The 26,378-nt window shown below is 44.2% G+C and overlaps 1 protein-coding gene and 1 pseudogene across 5 annotated transcripts in view; one reads left to right on the top strand and one right to left on the bottom strand.

Annotated features, from left to right (window-relative positions):
- CCDC136 (coiled-coil domain containing 136) overlaps positions 1-26,378 on the top strand; it is a 121,173-nt gene that overhangs the window by 67,374 nt on the left and 27,421 nt on the right. For 4 of the 5 annotated variants that reach the window (XM_073619335.1, XM_073619336.1, XM_073619334.1 and 1 more), the window contains exons 5-8: positions 2,706-3,020; positions 13,056-13,167; positions 13,822-14,068; positions 19,113-19,247. In XM_073619335.1, the coding sequence (XP_073475436.1) occupies positions 2,706-3,020; positions 13,056-13,167; positions 13,822-14,068; positions 19,113-19,247 (809 nt within the window). The remainder of the gene's footprint in view (positions 1-2,705; positions 3,021-13,055; positions 13,168-13,821; positions 14,069-19,112; positions 19,248-26,378) is intronic. The other variant, XM_073619338.1, reaches the window with a different exon arrangement.
- Positions 16,375-16,928, bottom strand: LOC141131140 (SWI/SNF-related matrix-associated actin-dependent regulator of chromatin subfamily E member 1-related-like; annotated as a pseudogene).

Genomic DNA, 26,378 nt, shown 5'->3' with positions numbered 1-26,378 from the left:
GGGATATCTAGGGTGTAGAGGGATCAGAGTGCTGGGGGGTGATATCTGGGATGCAGAGGAATCAGAGTGCTGGGGGGATATCTGTGATGTAAAGGGGTCAGAGTGCTGGGGCGATATCTGGAATGTAGAGGGATCTGAGTGATGGGGGGATATCTGGGATGTAGAGGGGTCAGAGTGCCGGGGGGATATCTGGGGTGCAGAGAGGGATCATAGTGCTGGGGGGATATCTGGGGTGTGGAGGGGTCTGAGTGTTGGGGGATATCTGGGATGTAGAGGGGTCAGAGTGCTGGGGGGAAATCTGGAGTGTAGAGGGGTCAGAGTGCGGGGGGGGGGGATATCTGAGGTGTAGAGGGGTCAGAGTGCTGGGGGGAAATCTGGAATGTAGAGGGGTCAGAGTGCTGGGGGGATATCTGGGGTGTAGAGGGGGCAGAGTGCTGGGGGGGATAACTAGGATGTAGAGGGGTCAGGGTGTGGGGGGGATATCTGGAGTGTAGAGGGGTCAGAGTGTGGGGGGGGGATATCTGGGGTGTAGAGGGGTCAGAGTGCGGGGGGGATATCTGGGGTGTAGAGGGGTCAGAGTGTGGGGGGGATATCTGGGGTGTTGAGGGGTCAGAGTGCAGGGGGGATATCTGGGGTGTAGAGGGGTCAGAGTGTGGGGGGGATATCTGGGGTGTTGAGGGGTCAGAGTGCAGGGGGGATATCTGGGGTGTAGAGGGGTCAGAGTGCGGGGGGATATCTGGGGTGTAGAGGGGTCAGAGTGCGGGGGGATATCTAGGGTGTAGAGGGGTCAGAGTGCTGCGGAGGTATTTGGGGTTGAGAATCCAGGGGGTGTGGAGGTGGTAACAGGATAACAATGGTAGGGGGAAACCTGGTGTATGTGTGTGTGTGTGTGTGGGGGGGGGGTTGGTTGGGCGGAGTTAGGAGTGCCGGATGTATATAAGATGTAGAGGGATTACAATGTTGGAGGTATCTGAGGCCCTGTCAGGCTGGTTGGTGCCTCATGATTTTTATTGGCGGCTGTATCTATACTTGTTACAACTGTCCTGAGCATCAATCTAGCAGATATATTGTATGCACAGGACAGCTTTGTTACTTTATATATGTAGTATTTTCCCATTGTTTCTTTGCTGTACAGAATGATTGTTCATGTAGTTAAAGCGGAGCTCCACCCAAAAGGAGAAGCTTCGCTTGTCTGCCTCCTACCTACTTGATGTCTGTTTACTTGCACTGTCTCCATTGTAGGGGCCCCAGAGCATTACTTTCCCCAGGGGTCCATGATGTTATTAAGACGGCCCTGGCCCTGTCTCTCTCACCCCCCTCTCTCTCACTCCTCTCTCACCCACCCTTACCCCCCTCTCTATTTAGTTTAATTTGCTTTTATTTTTAATTTATTTTAACTAAAAAGTGTTTATGTTTTCATTTTATGTATTCCCAAAAAAGGCCGATCAAAATCCTCAGCACCAGACCAGCCTGGCTGAATGAAAAAAACTAAGCCATATATGGCCAGCTTAAAGGAGTTGTCACAGGCACTCATCAAGAGTCATGACTATGCCCACCCTTTCTGCCCTGCTCATTCATTCATATAAGCCTACAATAGGTGTGTGCAGCCTATTGGATTGGAGTGTGCACCCCAAAGCTCAAACACACACATCTTTCTCTGCAGCCTCAGCTGTACAGGACAGTGCCATCAAACACAGCCACTGTGCCCATCAAATGTAGCCACTGTGCCCCATAAAATGCAGCCACTGTGCCCCATACAATGCAGCCACTGTGCCCATCAATTGCCACCACTGTGCCCATCAGTTGCCACCACTGTGCCCATTAATCGCCACCACTGTGCCCATCAATTGCTCCCACTGTGCCCCTAATCAGGTGCTTCAAAAACACCCCCCACCGGTGTAATTCAGGTGCCCTGCGCCCGAAAAGGGGCCAGGCGCCTGAATATGGGGTGGCAGCGGTGGCCATAGTTAGGTTCATACAATGCATGAATCTATCTATTGGTGCTAGAGGGGGTGGCAGGAGAGAGGGGGCGACGCCCGTGTGCCCTTATGGACGCACCGCCACTAATGGACACAGTGAGCGAGTGTGTTTATTGTGTTGATTTAGAAAAGGAAGTGGCCGATAAATTACATATTTAATAGCCCCTTACCCCGCTCTCCATCCTGAAACATCCCCTGCAGCAGCTGGGGGGAGAGGAGAGGAGGGAAGCCAGCAGCACTGAGGGGCCAACACAGGGGCAAACCTGGGCAGTAGGGGGAATCGACACTTCACGTAGTGATTAGGGTGTGCCCTGCACACCTGGCACACCCCCTGCACATGCCTATGAAGGCTACAGCTTCTATAAATGAAACAGGATCTATGAATAGAGCGGGCAGACTTTCCTTTTATCTACCTGAATTAAACTTAGACTTTAAGTAACACATAGGTTTACTAACAAATATAACAGTGGCAAATCACATATTCCCAAAAACTGCATGAAGAAACTTTGAGGTTTAACATAAAAAGGCTGAGCACCTTGGTTCTATTCAGTCACTTTATAGGTTGGACTTGATGGACTCGTGTCTTTTTTCAACCTCATCTACTATGTAACTATGTAACTTAATACAGTCATCTCCTAAATTTAGAGAAGAACTGTGTAATATCACATCACAATGTCACATCACAGTTATACTTTATTATGATATGTTTTCTTCATCCATCTGTAGCTCAGTTGCGTTCAGTACAGGAGGAGGTGGACAGCTTGGAACATGAGAAGGAGTGCGAACTGCTGGAGGTGTCCCAAGAGTTACGCTGTGCACAGGAGGAGATCATGTCTCTGCGTCAGTCAGCAGAGGAGGCAGCAGCTGAGCGTGAGAGTGACATTGCCTCATTGCAAGAGGAGTTGTGTAGACTGCGAGCAGAGCTGCATGAGCTTCAGGAGACAAGGCAGGAGTATGAGATGGAAATAACCACCTTAAGAGCAGAGATCAGCATGAAGAGCTGTAGTGTGCATGCAGGACAGGAACCTGCAACGCTGCAGGGTAACCACACTGACTTTGTGCATTGTAATATTACTCCTGACAAGCCTAGGCGTCTCCAAACTTTTCAGCAAGAGGACCACATTAGATACACTACATTACCAAAAGTATTGGGACACCTTCCTTTACATGCACATGAACTTTAAGTCCGTAGGGTTCAATATTAAGTTGGCCCACCCTTTGCAGCTATACCAGTTTCAACTCTTCTGGGAAGGCTGTCCACAAGGTTTAGGAGTGTGTCTATGGGAATGTTTGACCATTCTTCCAGAAGTGCATCTGTGAGGTCAGGCACTGATGTGGATGAGAAGGCCTGGCTCGCAATCTCCGCTCTAATTCCTCCCAAAAGTATTCTATCGGGTTGAGGTCAGGACTCTGTGCAATCAAGTCAAGTTCCTCCACCCCAGACTTGCTCATCCATGTCTTTATGGACCTTGCTTTGTACACTGGTCCAAATCATTTGGTGGAGGGGGGATTATGGTGTGGGGTTGTTTTTCAGGGGTTGAGCTTGGCCCCTTAGTTCCAGTGAAGGGAACTCTTAAGGAGTCAACATACCAAGAAATGTTTGGACAATTTCATGCTCTCAACTTTGTGGGAACAGTTTGGGGAAAGCCCCTTCCTGTTCCAACATAACTGCACACCAGTGCACAAAGCAAGGTCCATAAAGACATGGATGAACAAGTTTGGAGTGGAGGTACTTGACTGTCCTGATTTCAACTCGATAGACCTTTGGGATGAATTAGAGCGGAGACTGCAAGCCAGTCCTTCTCATCCACATCAATGCCTGACCTCACAAATGGGCTTCTGGAAGAATTGTCAAACATTCCCATAGACACACTCCTAAACCTTGTGGACAGTCTTCCCAGAGGAGCTGAAGCTGTTATATCTGAAAAGGGTGGGCCAACTCAATATTGAATCCTACGGACTAAGACTGGGATGCCATTAAAGCTCATGTGCGTGTAAAGGCAGGTGTCCCAATACTTTTGGTAATATAGTGTATTTTACATATATATTGGCTAAAAAATTTTTTTATAAATGAGTGAATAAACTTTAAATGAATGAACACACTCCAAGAAATAACTTCTTATCAGAAGCCCCTCTTTCACGTCAGAAATCCCCCCCTTCACATCAGAAGCCTTACCATCACTCCAGAGCCCTTTCCTCCTTCACATCAGAGTCCCCGCTTCTGCATCCAAAGGCCCCCATCATTATATAAAGGCAAATAAGATTTTATTGAATTTTGAAGTTAACAGAGGGACAGAAACATAAGGCAGAGATATAAATCTGTATAAAAAAAACATAACCAAATAAACATACATGTGAAGGAACACACTAAGTTGGCATGAACAGTTTTTTCCACATACTAACATTGTGTAAAGTGTGAGAGAATACAATAAATGGAACTCAAGCACTAATGCTCCATACACATGATCAGAAATTCTGCCAACAAAAGTCGTAGGTGAGCTTTTGGTCAGAAATTCCGACCGTGTGTATGCTCCATCGGACTTTTGCTGGCAGAATTTCAGCCAACAAAAGATCGAGAGCAGGTTCTCTATTTTTCGGTCGGAAAAAATTCCTATCCGAAATTGCGTTTGTCTGTATGCAATTCGGATGTGCAAAAAATCACGCATGCTCGGAAACAATTCGACGCATGCTCGGAAGCATTGAGCTTAATTTTCTCGGTTTGTCGTAGTGTTTTACGTCACCCCGTTCTTGACAGTCGAAAGTTCAGAGAACTTTTGTGTGACCATGTGTATGCAAGGCAAGCTTGAGCAGAATTCCATTGGAAAAACCATCCAAGTTTTTTCTGACGGAATTTCTGATCGTGTGTATGAGGCATAAGTCTCATAATGCAGACAATAGCACAAGTGAACTACATTGGGTGTAGAGGCCCAAGCCAACGATATCTTAGTAGAATAAAGTTCTAAGGCACCTTATATCTTTATGAGAAAAAGAAAAAAAAAAAGAGTATGAATTAAATATAGCGTAGATGGAAAGACTAGAAAGGGATTAGGGAGTAGAACAAAGTGGGGGATTTAGAGGAAGAAAGGAAGACTCAAATATCAACAAAACATCAAACTGTGTGGTGGGGTGAAATAAAAGAAATTAAGACCCCCATCATTTTACAGCCCCCCCTTTACATTAGGGTTCCTATCAGAATCCTCCTTTACATCAGGGTTCCCCCCATATACATAGCTGTGGGCTGGACAATATCTTTTAGTGGGCTGTATGTGGCTGTAGTTTGGAGGCCCCTAGACTAGTAGATATCTCACTCTTTGTCAAAAGAGTAAACATATGATATGATATACAGACACAGGTTTAAGCAAGGTGCTTTACAAACGCTGAACAGCACACAATAATATTTACGTTCCTGTGCAAATCAGGTGTGAACTGACCCTTAATCCGTTTCTAACAGCTTAGAAACACCTGCTGTGTGTTTACATTCGAGGGCTGACAGGCTGCTAAGATATTTTCCATAAAATATGGACTCTGTTGTGAACTTTGGAGATAGATCTCTCCACAATGCCTATAGCTACATAGGTAAATTAACTTGTTTTAAAATGCTTTTACTGCTTGCGCAGAATATGAAAGTGCTTAGTGTGCACAGTCTGGGGGACAAAGGTTTACTTTAACTTCCTAAAATGTTGGCTGCTTAAAATCACATGCTATTCTGAAAGTCAAGTAAAAAACATTTCCAGATGTCCTTTCACAACATATACAGCACCTTATTTTCTTTTCTTTATATACACTGGACCATGTCAGGATTATGCTCTGCCAATACACCTACTCAAGCTCACAGCAAAATGTTTCATGCTTAGTTGCAGGATCCTGCAAAGTACTCTATGCCAAATGGAAGGACTCACACACTCCAGATGCATCAGTTAATCCATATATCTCTTTGATTTATTATGACATACTTGAAGGGCATGACCTATTCATGTAAATAGAATTGAAGAGGTACAGGTTAACAAAGTAAAAATATTGTAATCACTATTTTGTTTAAAAGAGCATTATTCTAGTACATTAGTGAGAACCAATATAATCAAATATGTGGCTTTTAAAGATGTATTGTATTTCAGATGCTGTAAAGCACACCTTTAGTTGCACTATCATTGAAGACCTAGTTTCATATCTAATTTGTACAGTCTCATTCATACAGCACTAAGTTTAAGTTCAGTTAGTACCACTCAAACAAACAACGGTACAAAGCAATGTTCACCATAAACAGAGATATAGCAGTTTGGCAACTTATGAATTACATACCCAGTATATAAAGCACAGTATTCACTATACAGTATACCATAAATGTGTAGATAAAATATCAAATACACCGAATATTCAAGTTCAGAATATATCATGCCATGGGTGCTGCCCATTGTGTAGAGCTTGGAATGAAATACCCTGTTTCCCCGAAAATAAGACCTAGCGTGATTGTCGGTGATGGCTGCAATATAAGCCCTACCCCCCAAATAAGCCCTAGTTAAAGCCCTTGTAGGTCTTATTTTCAGGGTAGGGCTTATTTTCCGGGAAACAGGGTAGGGCTTATTTTGGGGGTAGGGCTTATATTGCAGCCATCACTGACAATCACGCTAGGTCTTATTTTCGGGGAAACAGGGTAGTTCTGGTTAAAAGCAGGTGTTAACAACAAATCCACCTTTATGCCACTTTTCATAAATTATATTTATTTTTATCACCAGGTTTATCAATTATCTTTTGAAATTTGTGGGATACAATTAAGGATATATTTTACTGACTTTACTTTTCCTTTTTTTATGCATTCCAGAAAGTTTGAAATTTAAAGACTTGTTCTCATCAGCTGACATGGCAAAATGCCCTGTTTCCAATGGTGTCAGTTCAAACAACAGCATTGCATACAGTCAGTGTTGCCAACCGTCAGTATTTTTACTAGCAGCCAGCAAAAAATGGGCACTTTTCTCTGGCCAGTAAATGTCAGTGACAGGAAAAGGTTGCCAGTAAAAAATATGGCTGTGGCGCTCTGCTCATGCGTAGTTTTGGTCCAGGGTTCGGCCGAGACCATCCAAGTGCCTGCTACAGTGTGTTCGGTTGGGGGGGCAGGTCTGGAGGAGGCGGTGCCTGAACGTGTCGTGTGATGTCATAGTGCAAGAGAGTCGAGTGGAGGGGCCAGAGCCTCGTGTCCTGGTCTGCGGGACAGGAGCAAGACAAGCCGGGAGCAGGACTGTCAGTGCTAATTGGACTGGAGTTGACTGAAGGGACCACCTGGTGTGGAGAGAAACTGTCACTATGACTCAGGATGGGACATGTTGTGTTGGTGAGGTGTCATCATCATCTGTGCTGCTGCACACTGCTGTCACTGTGGGAGTCAGTTTCATGTGTGTGTGCCACCCATTCTAATTTTTTGCCCTCCTGAGTCCTGTCTGGTGTTGCTAGGTGGCAAAAAGACCAGGGGCTTCAGCCCGAAGTCCAAATACTAGGGGGGGTGGCTTTTTTTTGGGCTGGGTGGTGGGGTTGTGTGACTTACCAGTGCCCATCAATGCTGACCAGTAAACACACCTGCCTGACACTGACCATTACACTGACTTGTCTGACCTACATACAATGACCTACATACACTGACCTGCCTGACCTATATACACTGATCTACATACACTGAACTGCCTGATCTACATACACTGACCTGCCTGATTTACATACACTAACCTGCCTGATCTACATACACTGACCTGCCTGATCTACATACTCTGACCTGCCTGATCTACATACACTGACCTGCCTGACCTACATACACTGACCTGCCTGACCTACATACACTGACCACTGACCTGCCTGACCTACATACACTGACAATGACATACATACACACACTGTGTGTCTGACCTACCTCAGCTCAGCCGTGGTGTGCGGTCACAGCAGTCATTCCGTCAGAGAGGAGCCGAGTCGAGGAGGAGAGGAGAGCCGAGGAGCAGAGCCGCCCGCCCGAGTGGGGATGTAGTGTAGTGTTCCTTCTGGAGCCTGCAGGCTAAGATGGACATCACGCCACACGTCCCGCGGTCCTGGCATTGGTGCTGCAGGCTCCACAAGGGGGCACTTGGCCACTTTTGGCCGCTATGGCACTCGGCTACTTTTGGCAACACTCGCCCACTTTCGGCCACACTCGCGATCAGATCGGTCCCGGCGGCCGGGGTTAACAATGGAATGCAGCATTCCATAGACTTGGGGCTTTTCGGTGTCACATTCGGGGCTTCAGCCCCCCCCTAGCCTCTCCCTCCCTACGCTCCTGCCTGTCCCTGAGCTACTTACTTACTATATCGTAAATAAAATAAGAAATATGTTCTTTGGCTTAATATCCAGCATAAATCACATTGCTAATTGCATATTGCACTTGTTGGTAGCCTAAATACTGAAATTTGCACTTAAAATTGTAATTTTGTAACTTTTGGAAATGCCAGTAAAAATTTGGCTGTGCCAGTGAATTTTGGGTGTCGTGTCAGTAGATTTCAATCTGATAGGTTGGCAACACTGTATACAGTACTTTTTTTCTGCACAGCAGGTTGTAACATGAACTGCCGCATCTCAATGCCTCTATGGTAAACAGAAATGTTTTGAAATATCATCTGTGACATTTCAGTAAATTTCTATGCAAAAAGAAAACAGTGTGATGTGCCGAGATTAGCGCATCGGCCACTGTGTTTCTCAGCACACACCAATGGCTGTGTAATTAGTGCATCTCACTGTTCTGAACAAGTCCATAGTGATACTCTTTATTGGCTGCCTTGAGTTATTTGAGATGCATGCTTTCGGGATAACTCCTTTCAGGCTGTATATGCTGTATGATTCCTTTCAGGCTGTATATGCTTTTTATGTATAAAGCCTGAAGAAGGGATCTAAAGCTGGATACACACTTTACAATTTTCTTTAGATTTTTTCCTTTAGATTTATCAAAACTTGAGGTGCACCGAATGGAAATTTTGGTGTCAAAACTGAAACTGAAAATGCAGGTTGCACTTCGCCGAAAACCGAAACCAATACCGAAAAAGTTTTAAAAAAATATTTATATTTTTTTATAAAATTGTATTATATTTAACTTTTTAATTAACCGCTTCAGCCCACTTCCAGACCAGGCCATTTTTTTCGATACGGCACTGCGTCCCTTTAAATGACAATTGTGCAGTTGTGCAACACTGTACCCAAACAAAATTAAGTCCTTTTTTTCCCACAAATAGAGCTTTCTTTTGGAGGTATTGATCACCTCTGCATTTTTTATTTTTTGCGCTATAAACAAAAAAGAGCGACAATTTTGAAAAAAAAGAAAAACATTTTTTACTTTCTGCTATAAAACATTTCCAAAATAAAAATGTAAAAAAACAAATGTATTCATCAGTTTAGGCCAATATGTATTCTGCTACATATTTTCTGTAAAAAAAAATTGCAATAAGCATATATTGATTGGTTTGCGCAAAAGTTATCGCATCTATAAAATAGAGAACAGATTTATGGCATTTTTATTTATTTATGTTTTACAAGTAATGGCTGCGATCAGTGATTTTTAGCGGGACTGCGACATTGAGGCAGACAGATTGGACACCTAACTGACATTTTTGACACTTTTTTGGGAACCAGTGACATTATTACAGTAATCAGTGCTAAAAATATGCATGTTATTGTACTAATAACACTAGCAGGGAAGAGGTTAACATCAGGGGCAATCAATGGGTTAAATGTGTTCCCTGTTTGTGTTTTCTAACTATATGGGGGACTGTGTGACTGGATACACAGATCCGTTGTCCTGCATAGCATAGGAGACACGATCTATGTTCTCCCCTGTCAGTACGGAGATCTGCCTTGCTTACACAGGCAGATCCCTGTTCTGTCATTGCGGGGAACGATCGTGGGTGGCCGGCGGACATCGAGTCCACCAGACCCGCTGATTGGTTTCCCCACTGGCCAATGGGAGTGCCCACAAAAGCGAGTTCCCGTGCCGATGTACAGCTACGGCGATATGCGGGAATGAGCCACCTTGCTGCAGTATACTGACTGGAATGTCTACTGACTGGAATGGTACCAGCTGATTGGACAAAAGCCAATGTAGCACCAATATTTAAAACTGGCCCAAAAGAAGTGCAACAAAGCTAATAAAGGGTCTGGAGGACATTAGTTATGAAGAAAGGTTGCAAGCACTGAACTTATTCTCTCAGGAGAAGAGACGCTTGAGAGGGGATATGATTTCAATTTACAAATACCGTACTGGTGACCCCACAATAGGGATAAAACTTTTTTGCAGGAGGGAGTTTAACAAGACACGTGGTCGCTCATTAAAATTAGAAGAAAAGAGGTTTAACCTTAAACTACATAGAGGGTTCTTTACTGTAAGAGCGGCAAAGATGTGGAATTCCCTTCCACAGGTAGTGGTCTCAGCGGGGAGCATCAATAGTTTCAAAAAACGATTAGATAAGCACCTGAGCGACCACAACATACAGGGATATACAATGTAATACCGACATACAATCACACACATGGGTTGGACCTGATAGACTTGTGTCTTTTTTCAACCTCACCCACTATGTAACTATGTAGCTACAGTGGGGACGGAAAGTATTCAGACCCCCTTACATTTTTCACTCTTTGTTATATTGCAGCCATTTGCTAAAATCATTTAAGTTCATTTTTTTCCTCAATAATGTACACACAGCACCCAATATTGACAGAAAAACACAGAATTGTTGACATTGTTGCAGATTTATTAAAAAAGAAAAACTGAAATATCACATGGTCCTAAGTATTCAGACCCTTTGCTGTGACACTCATATATTTAACTCAGGTGCTGTCCATTTCTTCTGATCATCCTTGAGATGGTTCTACACCTTCATTTGAGTCCAGCTGTGTTTGATTATACTGATTGGACTTAGGATTAGGAAAGCCACGCACCTGTCTATATAAGACCTTACAGCTCACAGTGCATGTCAGAGCAAATGAGAATCATGAGGTCAAAGGAACTGCCTGAAGAGCTCAGAAATGTGGCAAGGCACAGATCTGGCCAAGGTTACAAAAAAATTTCTGCTGCACTTAAGGTTCCTAAGAGCACAGTGGCCTCCATAATCCTTAATTGGAGACGTTTGGGGCGACCAGAACCCTTCCTAGAGCTGGCCGTGGGAGAAGAGCCTTGGTGAGAGAGGTAAAGAAGAACCCAAATATCACTGTGGCTGAGCTCCAGAGGTGCAGTCGGGAGATGGGAGAAAGTTGTAGAAAGTCAACCATCACTGCAGCCCTCCACCAGTCAGGGCTTTATGGCAGAGTGGCCCGATGGAAGCCTCTCCTCAGTGCAAGACACATGAAAGCCCGCATGGAGTTTGCTAAAAAACACCTGAAGGACTACAAGATGATGAGAAATAAGATTCTCTGGTCTGACAAGATCAAGATAGAACTTTATGGCCTTAATTCTAAGCGGTATATGTGGAGAAAACCAGGCACTGCTCATCACCTATCCAATACAGTCCCAACAGTGAAGCATGGTGGTGGCAGCATCCTGCTGTGGGGGTGTTTTTCAGCTGCAGGGACAGGACGGCTGGTTGCAATCGAGGGAAAGATGAATGCAGCCAAGTACAGGGATTTCCTGGACGAAAACCTTCTCCAGAGTGCTCAGGACTTCAGACTGGGCCGAAGGTTTACCTTCCAACAAGACAATGACCCTAAGCACACAGCTAAAATAACGAAGGAGTGGCTTCACAACAAGTCCATGAGTGTTCTTGAATGGCCCAGCCAGAGCCCTGACTTAAACCCAATTGAGCATCTCTGGAGAGACCTAAAAATGGCTGTCCACCAACGTTTACCATCCAACCTGACAGAACTGGAGAGGATCTGCAAGGAGGATTGGCAGAGGATCCTCAAATCCAGGTGTGAAAAACTTGTTGCATCTTTCCCAAAAAGACTCATGGCTGTATTAGATCAAAAGGGTGCTTCTACTAAATACTGAGCAAAGGGTCTGAATACTTAGGACCATGTGATATTTCAGTTTTTCTTTTTTAATAAATCTGCAAAAATGTCAACAATTCTGTGTTTTTCTGTCAATATGGGGTGCTGTGTGTACATTAATGAGGAAAAAAAATGAACTTAAATGATTTTAGCAAATGGCTGCAATATAACAAAGAGTAAAAAATGTAAGGGGGTCTGAATACTTTCCGTCCCCACTGTATGTATAATGATGGCGGCTGGTCGGAAAGCGGTTAATATCATCAATTTAAGTGAATATGAAATTATCATTGCCCATTATTGGTACCTTTAGCGCAAGAAAAGCTCAAGAAAAATGTATCCCTTTAAATTCTATTTATGTCTGCACACTGGTCCTTTGGGCTTCCATTCTGGTGTTAAAAATCCCTCTGGCTGCATTTTTGATCAGTTAAAAAGAGCGCACAAAAATGGCACCTCCCAGTTCAAATGCATTAAAAATGCAGCAAGAACGCATCATTAACACACCCTTGTTACGTTTTTGATGCGTTTTTTAGTCAGATGACCTATGGAAAACACACCATAAGCACAGTAGAGCGAGGTAAAATGGTCGCAAAATCGCTGCGAATTCGTGTTAAAATCGCGTGCCTTTTCTGTGCCATTATCGGCACCTTTTTCTTTTTCTCTTATCGGCTGAATGCCAATAGCACCATTTTCACCCAAAATGTTTTGACGGCCAAAATTTCGGTGCATCTCTAACCAAAACCAAATAATGCAATCAGGCAGCCCTTGCACTACATAGTTGAAGGTAAATCTAAAGGAAATTGAACACCAAAAGTTGTATAGTGTGTATCCAGCTTAAGTTATAACGAAAGCTTGATCTTTAATAATTCAGGTCAGCTAAAAAAGGGTATAAATTAAACTCCAATTTTTCTGTCTAGTCAATAGTTAACACAGTACAACACTCTGCTATGCATTTTAAACATTGAAAACTGCAATCCAATATGTTGTCTGGGGACCTGGATTGCCTCTTTAGGTTTGTAGGAATGTAGGTTGTTATAATGTTTTATGTTTGTACAATATCACATGCACCATTGCACATTTTTGTCCTTGTGACAGGAGAGCTGCAGTTCCTGCGGGACCAGTGCCAACATCTCCAGATGGAGCGCAGTATCCTGCAGGAGAGTAACAGCCAGCTGAAGAGTCATCTTTTGCTGCTGGGAGAAGAGAGGTACCCATCTTTACTTTATTCCAATTAAATATAGCTATGTAGTGTTAAATGATTAATGTATGTGTTGTTATATGACTGGCAATTTGGGAGACACGTCTGATATCTACACATTGATTCAGAATACTAATCTGCTATATGTGTCTGTAGCATGGAAGCTATAGGTTAAAATGTAAGTGAGGTATGCTCATGATGATAGTTATAAAATAAACAATTATTATGAAATCACACAGGTTAAAATTATATATATAATTAGTGATTGCCAACTTTCCTTGCCGCAGAAGTCAATAACTGACTTGCTCTTACTTGTTCATTAGTCTACTAGATTCTGATAGTAAGAAAAAATTCTTACAGAGATATTTGGGATGATCTGATTAATACTTCCTGATATAGGTGGTGACAATGTTTAATTACTAACATCACCTATTATATATATTAAGCCCTGTGCTGCATAGATAATGGAGCTGTAGAGGTTAGACTGATAATTACAATGAAAGGGGAGGAGTGTTTGCTTTGTAGTAGTAGCATAAGCTCAATGAAATGTTCTTTTTAAAACGAATACCCCAAAGAGCGTGTGTTTAATGTAGAATAGGTTCATCGTGTATTCCTAGTACAGCGCTGTAGTTGAGGTAATGTATTCCTCCTTGTCTCTTGCAGAGAAGGAGATGCAGATCAAGGCAATGCATTAAGTGAATCTCAGCCAGAACAAGAAGAAGAGAATAACCTGAAGGAAGAAAACCCACCACAATATGATGCTGAAAGCACCATTGCCCTCAGCGTGCCCATTGAGAGAAATACAGTGACAGATGTTGAGAAGCTGAAGCTTACACGGGAGGAGGAGAGGCAAAAACTGCACATCCAGCTCCAAAGTGCAGAACAAAAAGTGCAGATAGCACAGGCTGAGGTGGGTATGGCTGCCTATGGAAATCTCTACATTTTTTATACCCTACTGATATGGTTTTCATCAAACTCTAATGATCAATCATTGATGTCTGAAGCAAGAAAAAGGTTGGCATCTTTTTTTTTTTTTTTTTTGTAAACGCATATCTTATTTTAAATATCTTTGAAATACATACATACAGTTGTTTGTGCAGACAGTTAAAAGCAGATAGGGCCCATTAATGCTTGTCCATTTTTCTGAAAACAGCCTATTCACATGGAAGCACATTTCAAACAGAAATCACACTTATTACTATGAGAAGCCAACATTTATGTGCCAGTATGACTGAGCAATTGTTTTAAAAGTATGCCCTTCTATAACGTGCATTTCATAGACTACAATGGTAAACACACAAACATACGTTTATGTATTTCTGTGCTTTTTTTAAAGTTAAAATCATGGATAGTGCTGGTTCTTGAATGCCTGTTCCCAATTTTGCATAGCGCATGAACAAACAAAGAATTTTATTATGCATGAGCATAATGCAGTTAGAGCCCTTTCACACTGGGGTGTCGGGGGCTTCGGTGGTAAAGCGGCGCTATTTTTAGCGGCGCTTCACTGACGTTTTTGCGGGAGTTTTCGCCGCAAGTGGGGCAATTTTAACCCCCGCTAGCGGCCGAAAAAGGGTTAAAATGTCCCACAAGGCTGCGGCGGCGCTTTGCCAGCGGTTCTGCAGCGGTGCCCATTCATTTCAATGGGCAGGAGCATTGAAGGAGCGGTGTATACACCACCTCTATTTGTCCTGTTTACCATTATCAATAAAAGTGAAAGTAAAAGAAAATCCCAAATTTTGGGTTGTCCCCACAAAAGTAATAGAAGGAAAATCTTCCAAAGGGGACACTAGTTCTGGTGGCACTAGTCTTCCCTTAATTTGCAGGGATTGCCTCTCATTTTCTGTTTGGGCTACAGTACAGGAAGTGAAGGTAAATCTCCCCAATGGGGCACAGATGGCAAAAAATAAACCAACACGGGTTTCCGACCCTCCCTTACTCTATCCAAAATGAGAGAAAAAAAAGTTTTGCCTACTTTAAGTGCATATAAAATTGCTAAGGAACTACATACTTCCCAACTTATTTAGAGCGAGGGACACCTTTTAGCAAAAGTATGTAGGCATAGGACACACACCCTGCCACCCCCCCCCCCCCCCCCACTTAAAGGAGAATTATACAAAAAAAAATAGTTAAACTCACAAGTGCTTTTTTTTTTTTTTACCACTACTACTACTATTCCTTTGTACTGGCTTTTGAAATTTACAAATGAAACTATTTAGAAACAATTTTACAGGAAAAATAAAAAACCCATGTAGGAAAACTCAGTAGGGATGAAAAAGATAGTAAAGAAATATATGGATGTAACGCCACTAAAGGCGAGAGAAAACTAACCACCAAGTTCACTGGACAGATACAAAAAAGATATTAAATAGAATAAATAAATATGGGCACCAAAACCCACCATAAGTGTAATATCCTGGAGCTGAAGAGCCAGATATTGACTGACATTCTCTAGTAATGAAAGTAACACAAGAAAAGAACACCCCCTACCGGTGCTCCCATATATACCCTAAAGTGGAAGAGCCAGCATCTGCAACCTCACAGGGGAATTGGCGCCAAAAGCGCAAATGCGGCCCGGCTGCAGAAAGATGACGCAATGAGCACCGGCCACGCACATACTGTTGTCATAACCCAGGCGCAGACATTGCGCCAATGCTGTGCAGGCTCCGTCTATCAAGGGAGTAGGCAGGGACAGCAAAGGGAGGCAATAGCATCGCTGCAACAGCATTGCAGCTCATCGCAGAACAACCCCACCAACCTGTGCATAAAAATGTCATATAAATAAAGAATCTGGTGACCCATATAGTGACAAGAGTCTAGCGTTAATATCCTAAATCTCAATATTTTGGTAAAGGAGAATAATGTAGTAACAGACCACAATTGGTAAAGAGTTGTCTTCCACCTAACAACAATGCAGAAAATAACAATATGTGGTCTGGTGCCCCAGTGATGCACCTCCATCCATAAAATACATATCTATAAAAACATACGTTTGCCCTGGGACTTTAAATGAGGTGCAACATACATGGCCACTGAGTAAATACAATTCTCATCACGTTACAAAGATACAATAATAGGCTGATTGATGGTGGTTCCAATACATATCATACATGATTAAAAAGTTCCAAATGTCAATACATAATTAGATTGAAAATTGCATCCTAAAAACTCAGTGAGTTTCGTGATTCACCGCTCACTTCCTCAGAAGTAGATGCACATTCAAATGTCTTTCTTCATCTTCTTTTCCTGAATCTTTTCTGAACACATCTTTTAAGTCTCAGAATGTTGGTATTCTCTTAGCTCCTTCATATACTGTACTGCAGTTTGTCCCTTTCAGCATCATGCAGGTACCACTGTTTATCCTGGCTTGGCAAAGTACTCCACTCAGCTCCTAGCATCTTTGTGATTTCAGGAAATAGAGAATCAGGATGTTAAGTCTGTAACTCTTCTCTGTGCTCGTTCAAAAAAGCACACATATCCAGTCACTGGGGCTTTTGCTCCGTTGGGCGGGACTTTTTTTCATTTCTTTCATTTTGGCCATCCTCCTTTTCTTTACAGGCTCTTCTTCAACCACCAAGTTTTTCTCTTCCCTTGTTCTGGGCACTTTAATTTTCTCATCTTTAACGGTTACCAAAAAATTGCCATCTAGCGTTTTGGCAACAGGATGCAATAATCCTGTCACATTCTTGGTTGCTTGGGACATGGTCCACAGATGTCCAAGGTAAACTCAGATTTATAGATGCGATGGTTTTCTTTTTTTTAGACTCTCTTTCCTTTATATATATATATATATATATATATATATATATATATATATATATATATATATAATGGTGTTCCAGCCTCTCCTCTCCTCTCAATAATCTTTTCCTTTTTCTCTCATTTGTCCCTCAGCTGTGCTTGAATCCCCACAGCGTAGCAGCTCCTGTTGGTTGTCTTTCTAGCCCACTTGGACTATCCTAATAGACTGAACCACAGAAAGTTGTGATTAAATCAGAGCAGAAACCCCTAAGTCATCACCTCGCTTTACTGCAATAAAGGACAGTGGTAAAAATGAGTAAGCAGATCCCAGTAGCCCTGCACATGTATAAATGTAACATAAAAGTATGAAGGAGGTAACAGGTTGCAGCAGAGGCGTAACTACAACCTTCAGGGCCCACTGCAGGAAACCATGAAGGGCCCCCCTGACCCTTACCCGGGGCCCTTCCTTATATTCTGCAGCAGGCCACCTACTGCTGTCTTGAGGACCTGACATGGTGGTGGAATGCCAGAACCCAGTCGCAAGTGCGACTTTTCAGACCCTGGTAGTTCTGCCACTGAGCTTACTATTACTAGGGGACATTTTGGAAGATGTAAGGGAGCACACTGGAGGTACTAAGACAGGGGCAGAGGGATGGTGATGGAGGGATTAGAACAGGCAGAGGGTGGTGGTGGGGGGTGGTATCAGGGGCAGAGGGATGGTAGTGGGGGGTAGGATCAGGGGCAGAGGGTTGGTGGTGGGGGGGGGTGGGATCAGGGACAGAGGGATGGTGGTGGGGGGATGGAATTAGGGGCAGAAGGATGGTGGTGGGGGGATGGGATCAGCGGTAGAGAGGTGGTGTTGGGGAGGATGGGATAAGGGGCAGAGAGATAGTAGGGGGCAACGGGATGATGACACTGGCACTCACCTGCTCTCAGTGGCAGTCGAGTTCCTCTCCTTGCTCAGTGCTCTCGCAGTCTGCAAACTCACAGTGCATCCAGTAACTGCTCTCCTGACATGGGGACACTGTCTGCACCTCACACAGGGGAGAGCTCCTCCCCCTTCACTCGACTGGCCGGTCAGCTGATCAGCTAACTTTCTCCTCCACTTCATTTTCCTCCTCCCGACATGGAGCTGCTTGGAGGAATGGGCAGAGCGTTGTGCCAGTAACAGTCAGTGCTCACTCAGGCACAGTGTGTAGACATTCTACCAAGGGTGCCCCACACTGTACCTCCCTGACAGCATGGGTATAGTAGGAAGGAGAGCTTTAAGAAATAAGTAACCTACCTTGGAGCAATTTGCCAGATTTGTAGCACCAGATGAAGTCTGCTGTAATACTCCTGGGAAGAGCATTACAGTATTACAGTAGGTCTGTCTACTACTCCACCCCCCACCTGCTTGCGCACCGTCCCTGTTGTTTGTGGATACAGCCACCAGGGTAAACCCACACACCCAGCATTTGTTCATTTATGGGGACCCACAGCATAGCAGGCCACGTCCTGTTCTGGTCCACGCACAGTGCTTCATCTAGCTCAGCAAACATGCATCGCCTATCCAAAAGTAGTCTGGGACAGTGGACACCCAGGGAGAAGGAACATGAACCATGCATATCTCCCCATACAAATTTGGGAACCACGGCACCTATGGTCCATCCATACCAATCAGCAGCATACATTAGGGGCTAATCTGGCCACCGGGGGCTCCCACCTCACACCTCCTGAGGCAAGATAGGGGACCTTGAGCCTGACCAAATGTAGGTAAGGGAGGACTCCACTAGAGCCTCTGCATCCGCAGAGCGATAGTTGCTTCTTCTCCGATTGAAAAGGAATCTTGAGGAAAACTGTGAAGGTGATGGGGAGGGGAGGTCCCACAACTAGGATACTAACAAATATAGCCTATAACTCAACATTTACTAGGAGGACCTTGCAAATAGCATGAAGGCCTGAGAGAAAAATAACAAACCATTTTGATGTATCTGTTCGGCCAGAGGAAACACAAATACTGAGGATACTAGGTGGCTGTGCTCTTTTTATTGATTGTGAATGAAGTGTTTCCTGCTTTAGGTAGGTGGAGGCCCTCTCTCATGTGCTGTCCTGGAAGATGATTTGGAAAAGCCCATTGGATCTGGCCTTTAATATTCTTACTTTGGATATAAATTAATGTATGCTGACAGAAACAGATACAAAACCTTTGTAAAATTCTTGATACTTTTTTGCAGTGTGCTGGTCTTCTAACTGAGATTGAGGAGCTGCAGCAACGCCATCAGATCAGCCAGGAGGAACAGGAGAAGTTACAAGAGGAACTGAGATTGTGCAGAGAGGAAATTCATAGGCTGAAGGAAAGTGGCTTGCAGGTAGCAACACTGCTACTTTTTACTAAAAGGCTTTTATTTCATAATCCTGCTGTTTGTGACATTATAATTATTCTTCCTGCCAGCTTTCTAGTCACTCTGATCAAGCAGTAAAGTTTTACCACTGAATAGTTACTGTTATTGACATCCACAACATATCTAACACAGTTCTATTATGCCATTCACTTACATACAGCATATGCACATTTTATGCACACGTTCATTGTTAGATTGTACTACACTGGATGTACTTGCATTAGAAGCACAGCCAGATATACAACTTAGGAACCCTAAGATTTGCCAACTAACCACATCACAAATAAGTAAAGCTACTTGCAGGTATACAGTACACATACCCTGAGTTGCCTTCCAAGACCTTCTACAACTCTCAATGTCCCTGCTATGCCCGAATGCCAAATGTGACCTGACAAATATATGCCAGTTTATTTGATTGTAGCTTTCCAACTGGCCATTCACATTGGGCAAGCTCTGATGTCTTGGGTTCCTGCACTTATTACATGCTAGCTACTTTATTTTGACAGTCACTTTAAGCATAGAACTATCAAATTAGTAACAGTGAATAAAAACAAATAAAGAAACAAAACAAACGTGTCAACCACATAAAATGTGTCACTTAGTGTCCATATTGTTCATTACTCAAAGTCTACTGTGCAATATGTCTCAAAGACACAAGTGTTATATATCAACATAAATGTCCAAAAACTAATCAAAAAAAATTGTGTCCGAACAATTATTCAAAAAAGACAAACAAATGAGTAAGTTTAAGTTTTTCCTTAAAGCGGAACTTCAGCCATTTTTTCAACTTTTCTTCTATTAAATCTTCTGCCCTTGTTGTTTTAACTTTAGTACATTTTTTTGTCTGCCAGTAAATACCTTATACAGCCCACTTCCTGTTTCTTGTCTGGAAATAAGCCTAGGCTTATGACATTATGCATAGCTCTCTCTCTCACTCTCGTGAGAGTTTGCCAGGAAGGGAGGGGGGAATGAGACATAAGAGGGCCAAAGAGAGCTGCAGAGCTGGTGGCGTGCCTCTGTGTGTCTGTGTAAATCCAGGAAGTGAACAGGCAGCAGCTTTAGCTGCCCACAGTTAAAATGGATGAAGCCAGACTCAGTGGAGGGAGATTTCTGTAGCATATTTGGCAAGTACAGATCCACGGTATATTTTAAATAATATGCAAAGTTGTTGGAGGGAAGCTTCAGAATGGCAAAGATGTTTTTATTACAAATTATGTGAGCAGACTGCAGTTCCTCTTTAATAATGGCATCAAAACAGTGCTTTTGTGTTACACCAGTGCCCAAAAGTAGAAATAGTGTCCTCTTACCAAATCTCCATGATCTCCAGATTATAAGAGATCATGAACAGCGTGAGTTGCAGAGCTTCCTTCAACCTCCCAGGTTCTGCTGTACATTGGCACTGTGTGGAAGTGGATCATATGTTCAACCATAGATGCCTTAATCTCCACACCAGACCTCGTTATCAGGTACCAAAGTGCTGGAGGCCAATGGAGAGAGGGCTTCCCTTGCAGCTCAGTTCCAGACTCCCCTGGAGGTGAGGCAGGAGGAGTCAGGCCCAAAGTCACACAGGTCGCCTGCAGAATTGCTTGCAGAAAAGGCTCAGGAACACTGCTGATGTGCTGCAGGGCTGCTGCAGGCAGGTGGCACCTGTGAAATGTAGCAGGTAACCAGGGTCACTGAGACAGAGAGTAGTCGGTACAAGCCAACGTTCATGCCAGGTGGATAGCAGAGAAGACGAGTTTAGGTGGGAGCCGAGGTCAAGACAGGTAGCAGGCCGAGGAGATCTGTTTAACAAGCCAAGGTCAAGGTCAGGAGGCAGGCAGGAGACAGGTCTGGAACAAGCCGAACAGTAATCAAGGATCGCAGGAAACAGGAAACACAGGAACGTCGGTAACAGCTGAGATCAAACAGCACTTCAGCCAAGGGCTGACTTCCTTATAAAGGCCCATGTGATGTGCTGGTGGAGGTGCTGGGTCCTAGAGCCCTTCTTGTTCTCTGACAGGTGCTGGGTCCTAGAGACTTCCTGCTATTGGTACCCTGACAGTGCCCCCCCCCTTCCGACTGGAAGTCTCTGGATGCCCTACTAGACCATCTATCCCAGATGTCTGGTATGGAATTTCCGAAGGAGTCTAGGGGCATGGAGCTCTCTTTGGGTGGATACCACTTCCACTTGATCAGATATTGGATTTACCTGCCTTGCTTTCTGCAATCCAATACTGACTCCACTTCGTATTCTGTTTCTTCTCAACAGGTACTGGTAGCGGAGGTGGTTCCACTCCCCCTGGGAATGGATCCGGAATGGCTGATTTAAGGAGAGAGAGGCATAAAAAACTGCATGAATCCTATAAGAATCAGGCAAGGATAATTTGAATGCCACTGGGTTTACCTCACGTTTGACTGGAAATGACCCGATGTATCTTGGCACCAGCTTCTTCAATGGGCATGGCAATTTCAGATTGGCCATTGCAGCCATACCTCATACACGACTTTTTGTCGAAAAACGTTTTGTAGTCGGTTTGAGCCTTCTGTATGCATTCTTGGAGGGTTTGGTAGTTTTGCTGTATAAAAGCAAGTCTGTCCTGAACAGCAGGCACTGCTGATTCTGATATAATTTCGGGCAAGGCAAGAGGGTGGAATCTGCAGTTGGCCCAGAACAGTTTGTGACTGAGTGTAGCGAATTGTTATAGGCAAACTCTGCCAGTGGGTGCAGCGAAGCCCAGTCATTCTGGGAAAAGGCAGAGAAACAGCACAAGTACTGCTCCAAGGTTTGATTTGTGTGCTCTGTTTGTCCGTTGCTCTGAGGATGGTAGGCCAATGAGAGGCAAAGTTCTACTTTCAGGGCCTTACAGAGTGCTCTTCAAAACTTGGAGGTAAATTGTACCCCCAAACAGAAACAATGCTACTGGGTAAGCCATGGAGTCTCACAATTTTCTTTATGAATGTGTGGGCGGTCTCAGTTGCTGAAGGTTTGCTTACCAAGGGTAGAAAATGGGCCATCTTCGTCAGGCGGTCAACCACCACCAAGATGGCGGTAAACCCTTCCGAGGGTGGGTGCTCCACAATAAAATCCATGGAGACCATTTCCCATGGACGGTTGGGAATGGGTAAGGGTCTCAACAGTCCCCAGGGCTTTGTCTTGTCGCCCTTGTTATGTAGGCACACTGAGCAGGATCTGACATAGGCTCTAGAGTCCCGACTAAGGTTGGGCCATCAGAAGGACCGTTGGATGAGCTCACTTGTTTTACAAGCTGGCCGGCTAACTGGTGGTCGTGGTACGTCTTGAAGATCTGAAGCCTTGCCTCCTGAGGTAGGAAGACCTTATCCTGATGCCAGAGTAATCCATCTTGTTTTCTTAACAAGGCCTGTTCAGATTCAGAGCATGAAGCAGAGGCTTATTCAATGACTGAATTCAAACTGGGTTGAATCAATAAAAAGTTCTGGGCTGAAAGAATGGTGCTTGGGGGAGCAGATTTTGTAGATTCAGGGAACATCCGTAACAGGGCGTCTGCCTTCCCGTTCTTGGATCCTGGTCTATATGTTAAATGGAAGTTGAATCTTGAGAAGAATAGCGCCCATCTAGCCTGCCAGGGTCTTAGATGTTTGGCGGACCTCAGATACTCCAAGTTTTTGTTAACGGTGAAGATCATGAATGGGTAATTGGCGCCCTCTAATAGATATCTCCAATCTTCAAAGGCCACCTTAATAGCCAGAAGCTCTCGGTCACCTACATTGTAATTTCTTTCAGCCTGGTATAATTTCTTAGAGCAGAAGGCTACTGGGTGCAGTAGAGCTTTTGGGCCCAGACGCTGAGAGAGTACGGCTCCTGTTACCACTTCAGAAGTATCTACTTCGATAACAAAAGGGAGTGCTGGGTCCAGGTGTTGCAACACCAGAGCAGAGATAAACAAAGTTTTGAGTTGTTCAAAGGCTGCTTGGGCTTCCTCATTCCAGAGGAAAATTGTATGGAGTCGTGTGAGTTGAGTAATTGGGACGATGATGGTCGAGAAACCTTTAATGAATCTCTGGTAGAAGTTGGCAAAGCCTACAAATCTTTGGACACCCTTTCTATCTGAAGGTGCAGGCTTGCTGGATTGTTGAGACCTTCTGAGGATCCATGGAAATTCAAGAATTGAACGGATTTTTTCTCAAAATCACACTTCTCTGCTTTGGCGTACAAACCGTGCCTGCGGAGGGTATTCAGTACCTTCTTGACATGGTCTTTGTGGAGTTTGGGAGAGGCAGAGAAGATCAGGATATTGTCCAGATAGACGATCAGGAATAAGTCAAAGTATTCTCGGAAGATATTGACTAGGTGTTGAAATGTTGCGGGGCATTGCATAGCCCAAAGGGCATCACCAAGGTATTCAAAGTGGCTAAAGCGTGCTCTGAAGGCCATTTTCCAATCATCCCCCTCTCTAAATCGCATCAGATTATATGCTCCCCTCACGTACAGTTTTGTAAATACCCGGACTGCTCGGAACCTCTGGAACAACTCCGGGACCAGGGGAAGAGGATACCTATTCTTGATGGTGACCTTGTTGAGCTCCTGGTAGTCGATGCATGGCCTGAGGGAGTGGTCTTTCTTTTCAACAAAGAAGATGCCTGCTCTGGCAGGTGAAGAGGAGGGACAAATGAAGCCTTTGTCTACGTTCTCATAGACGTACTGTCTGAGGGCCTCCAATTCCACCTCGGACAAAAAGAAGATGTGCCCGAAGGGAATTTCTGCTCCAGGGAGTAGCTCAATAGGACAATCATATGACATCTGTGGGGGCAAGGTATCTGCTTTCCTTTTGTCAAAGACGTCAAGGTAGTCGTGGTAGACAGAAGGGACTACTTGACTGGTGTCTGTTGCTGGTTGTATGGTCAGGCAAGTATGGGAGTTAGTTTGCATGGGGATGCCACAATGCTGGTGGCAGTATTTGGATGAGAAGGTGACCTCCCCTCTGGACCAGTCTACTAATGGGTTGTGGGCTTATAGCCACGGTATTCCGAGAATAACTGGGAAAATGGGAGATCTGATCACATCAAAATGGAGAAGTTCCTGGTGCCCTGTGTCTGTGGTTGTGAGACTAGGGACTGTTTCCTGTGTAACAGGTTTTGAACTCTGTGGAGTGCCATTAGCTAGGTGTATATCTAGTTTTCGATCTTTGAGAGTCAGAGGAATGTGCAGGTCTTTAGCCAGGTTGATGTCCAGGAAGCAGCTGCAAGCTCCAGAGTCAATGATTGCCTGCAGTTTGACGTCCCTTCCAGCCACCCGCAGAGAGATAGGGAGAATAATGTGAGTAGATGTAGTTCCGGATAACTGAAGTTATGAAGGGTACAAGTACCTGGACTTACTTGGCTGAACTGGACAGTTGCGTAGGAAGTGGCCTGACGCTCCACAGTAAATAAAAAGGTTGTTCTGTAGCCTGCATTCTCTTTCTTCTGGGGTTAGAATGGGTCGGAGCAGGCCAATCTGCATTGGTTCTTTATCGGAGGAATTTGGAGGAGTAGTGGCAGGAACTGTTGGAGCCGGGACCTTGGGCAGTACCTAGGTTGGCCGAAAGGTCTGAGAGCGTACGAGCATAGGAGCATCTCACAGGAAAATATAGTTATAGAATAACAGCATAGGAACATCACATAGGATAATACAATGTGTGTTAAGAGATTGAGTCGTGTGCGTCTATCCATTGTGACCAGACCTTATCAAATTTTTTTGGGCAGTTCCTACTCTCATAGGTTAGTTTATACAGTGGCAATACAGAGTTAATCGTTGCTATCCAGTTGTTGAGCATTGGCGGTTTTGGTTGTTTCCACCTAAGGAGAATCTCTCTTCTGATGTAATATAGAGTATAGAAAAGAAATAACTTTGCCTGCCTCGAGGCCACAATATCCTCCATGGTGCCAAGTAGCGCTAAGGCCGGATCCTGTCTAAGGGACCAGTCTCCAAAATCATTCAAAGCCCTAATTATCTTCTCCCAAAACTGAAGGATAAGGGGGCACTCCCATACCATGTGACAGAATGTACTCGTGAAGGAGCGACACCTAGAGTAGTGGGGTCTTGTCCCAGGATAAATCTTGGCTAATCTTACAGGGGAATAATAGGTTCTATGAAGGAATTTAAGTTGGATGAAGCGGTCTCTAGCAGAGATCATTATAGTGATGTAGCCACTCACTAAGTCCTCCCAGTCTTCCTCAGTCAGCCCCGGTATGTCGGCCCTCCACTTGTCGTATACTGTCGTCAGAGTGGTCCCGTGAGCTGAGGCGAGATAAAAGTATAGGGAAGATAGAGGTTTTTCTAGAATTTTCTAAATCGGTAGGCATTACATCGGGTCCGTTTGAAGGGTTATAGGGCTAGGGAATTGGGCCTGTGTCACGTGTCTAAGCTGGTAGTATCTGAAGGTCATTGAGGCGGGTATAGTGTAATTCTCTCGCAGCACCGAAAAGGAGGAGAGAGATCCGTCTGTGAAAATATGTTTGAAAGTTGTAATTCCCCTGGATGCCCAGAGCTGGGGATCTGGTAATTGATAATAATGCTTAAGCTGTGGATTACCCCATAAGGGGTATGAGGGGACAAGGTAGAATCCATCTTGTATACAGCCCCTACCAGCTGCCATACACGAACAGTCGTTTTCATCAGGGTTGTCACTGCAAGATGAGCCTTGGGTCCCCTATAAACTAGGTTGCTCAGGGCTGCATATGACCTTAAAAAAGCTGCTTCCAATAACACTGCAGGGTTTTGTTTGACTTGGCTAAACCACCAGCGGACAGTCACTAGTACTGCCGCCCAGTAATAAAGTTGGAAGTGAGTCATTGCCAGCCCCCCCTGAGAAAGAGGGAGTTGTAGCGTTCGCTTTGCCAATTGCTGGGTTTTCCTGCTCAAACAAAGAAAGTTATAAGACTGTCTAATCTACGAAAAAACGACTTAGGGATTGGGATCAGAGTGTTTCTGAAGCAATACAAAAATTTGGGAAGGTAAACCATTTTCAGTAGGTTTACTCTGCCCACTGGCAACAGTGGCAGGGTCTTCCATGACTGGCACTTCCTACTGAACTGAGTGATCAAGGGCGTAAGGTTGTCTTCCAAATAAGCAAGTAGGGATCCTCTGACTTTTACCCC

This window comes from Aquarana catesbeiana, linkage group LG03 (assembly GCF_042186555.1).
Source record: "Aquarana catesbeiana isolate 2022-GZ linkage group LG03, ASM4218655v1, whole genome shotgun sequence".
NCBI classification, from domain to species: domain Eukaryota; kingdom Metazoa; phylum Chordata; class Amphibia; order Anura; family Ranidae; genus Aquarana; species Aquarana catesbeiana.
This window is presented reverse-complemented; position numbering and strand designations above follow the sequence as displayed.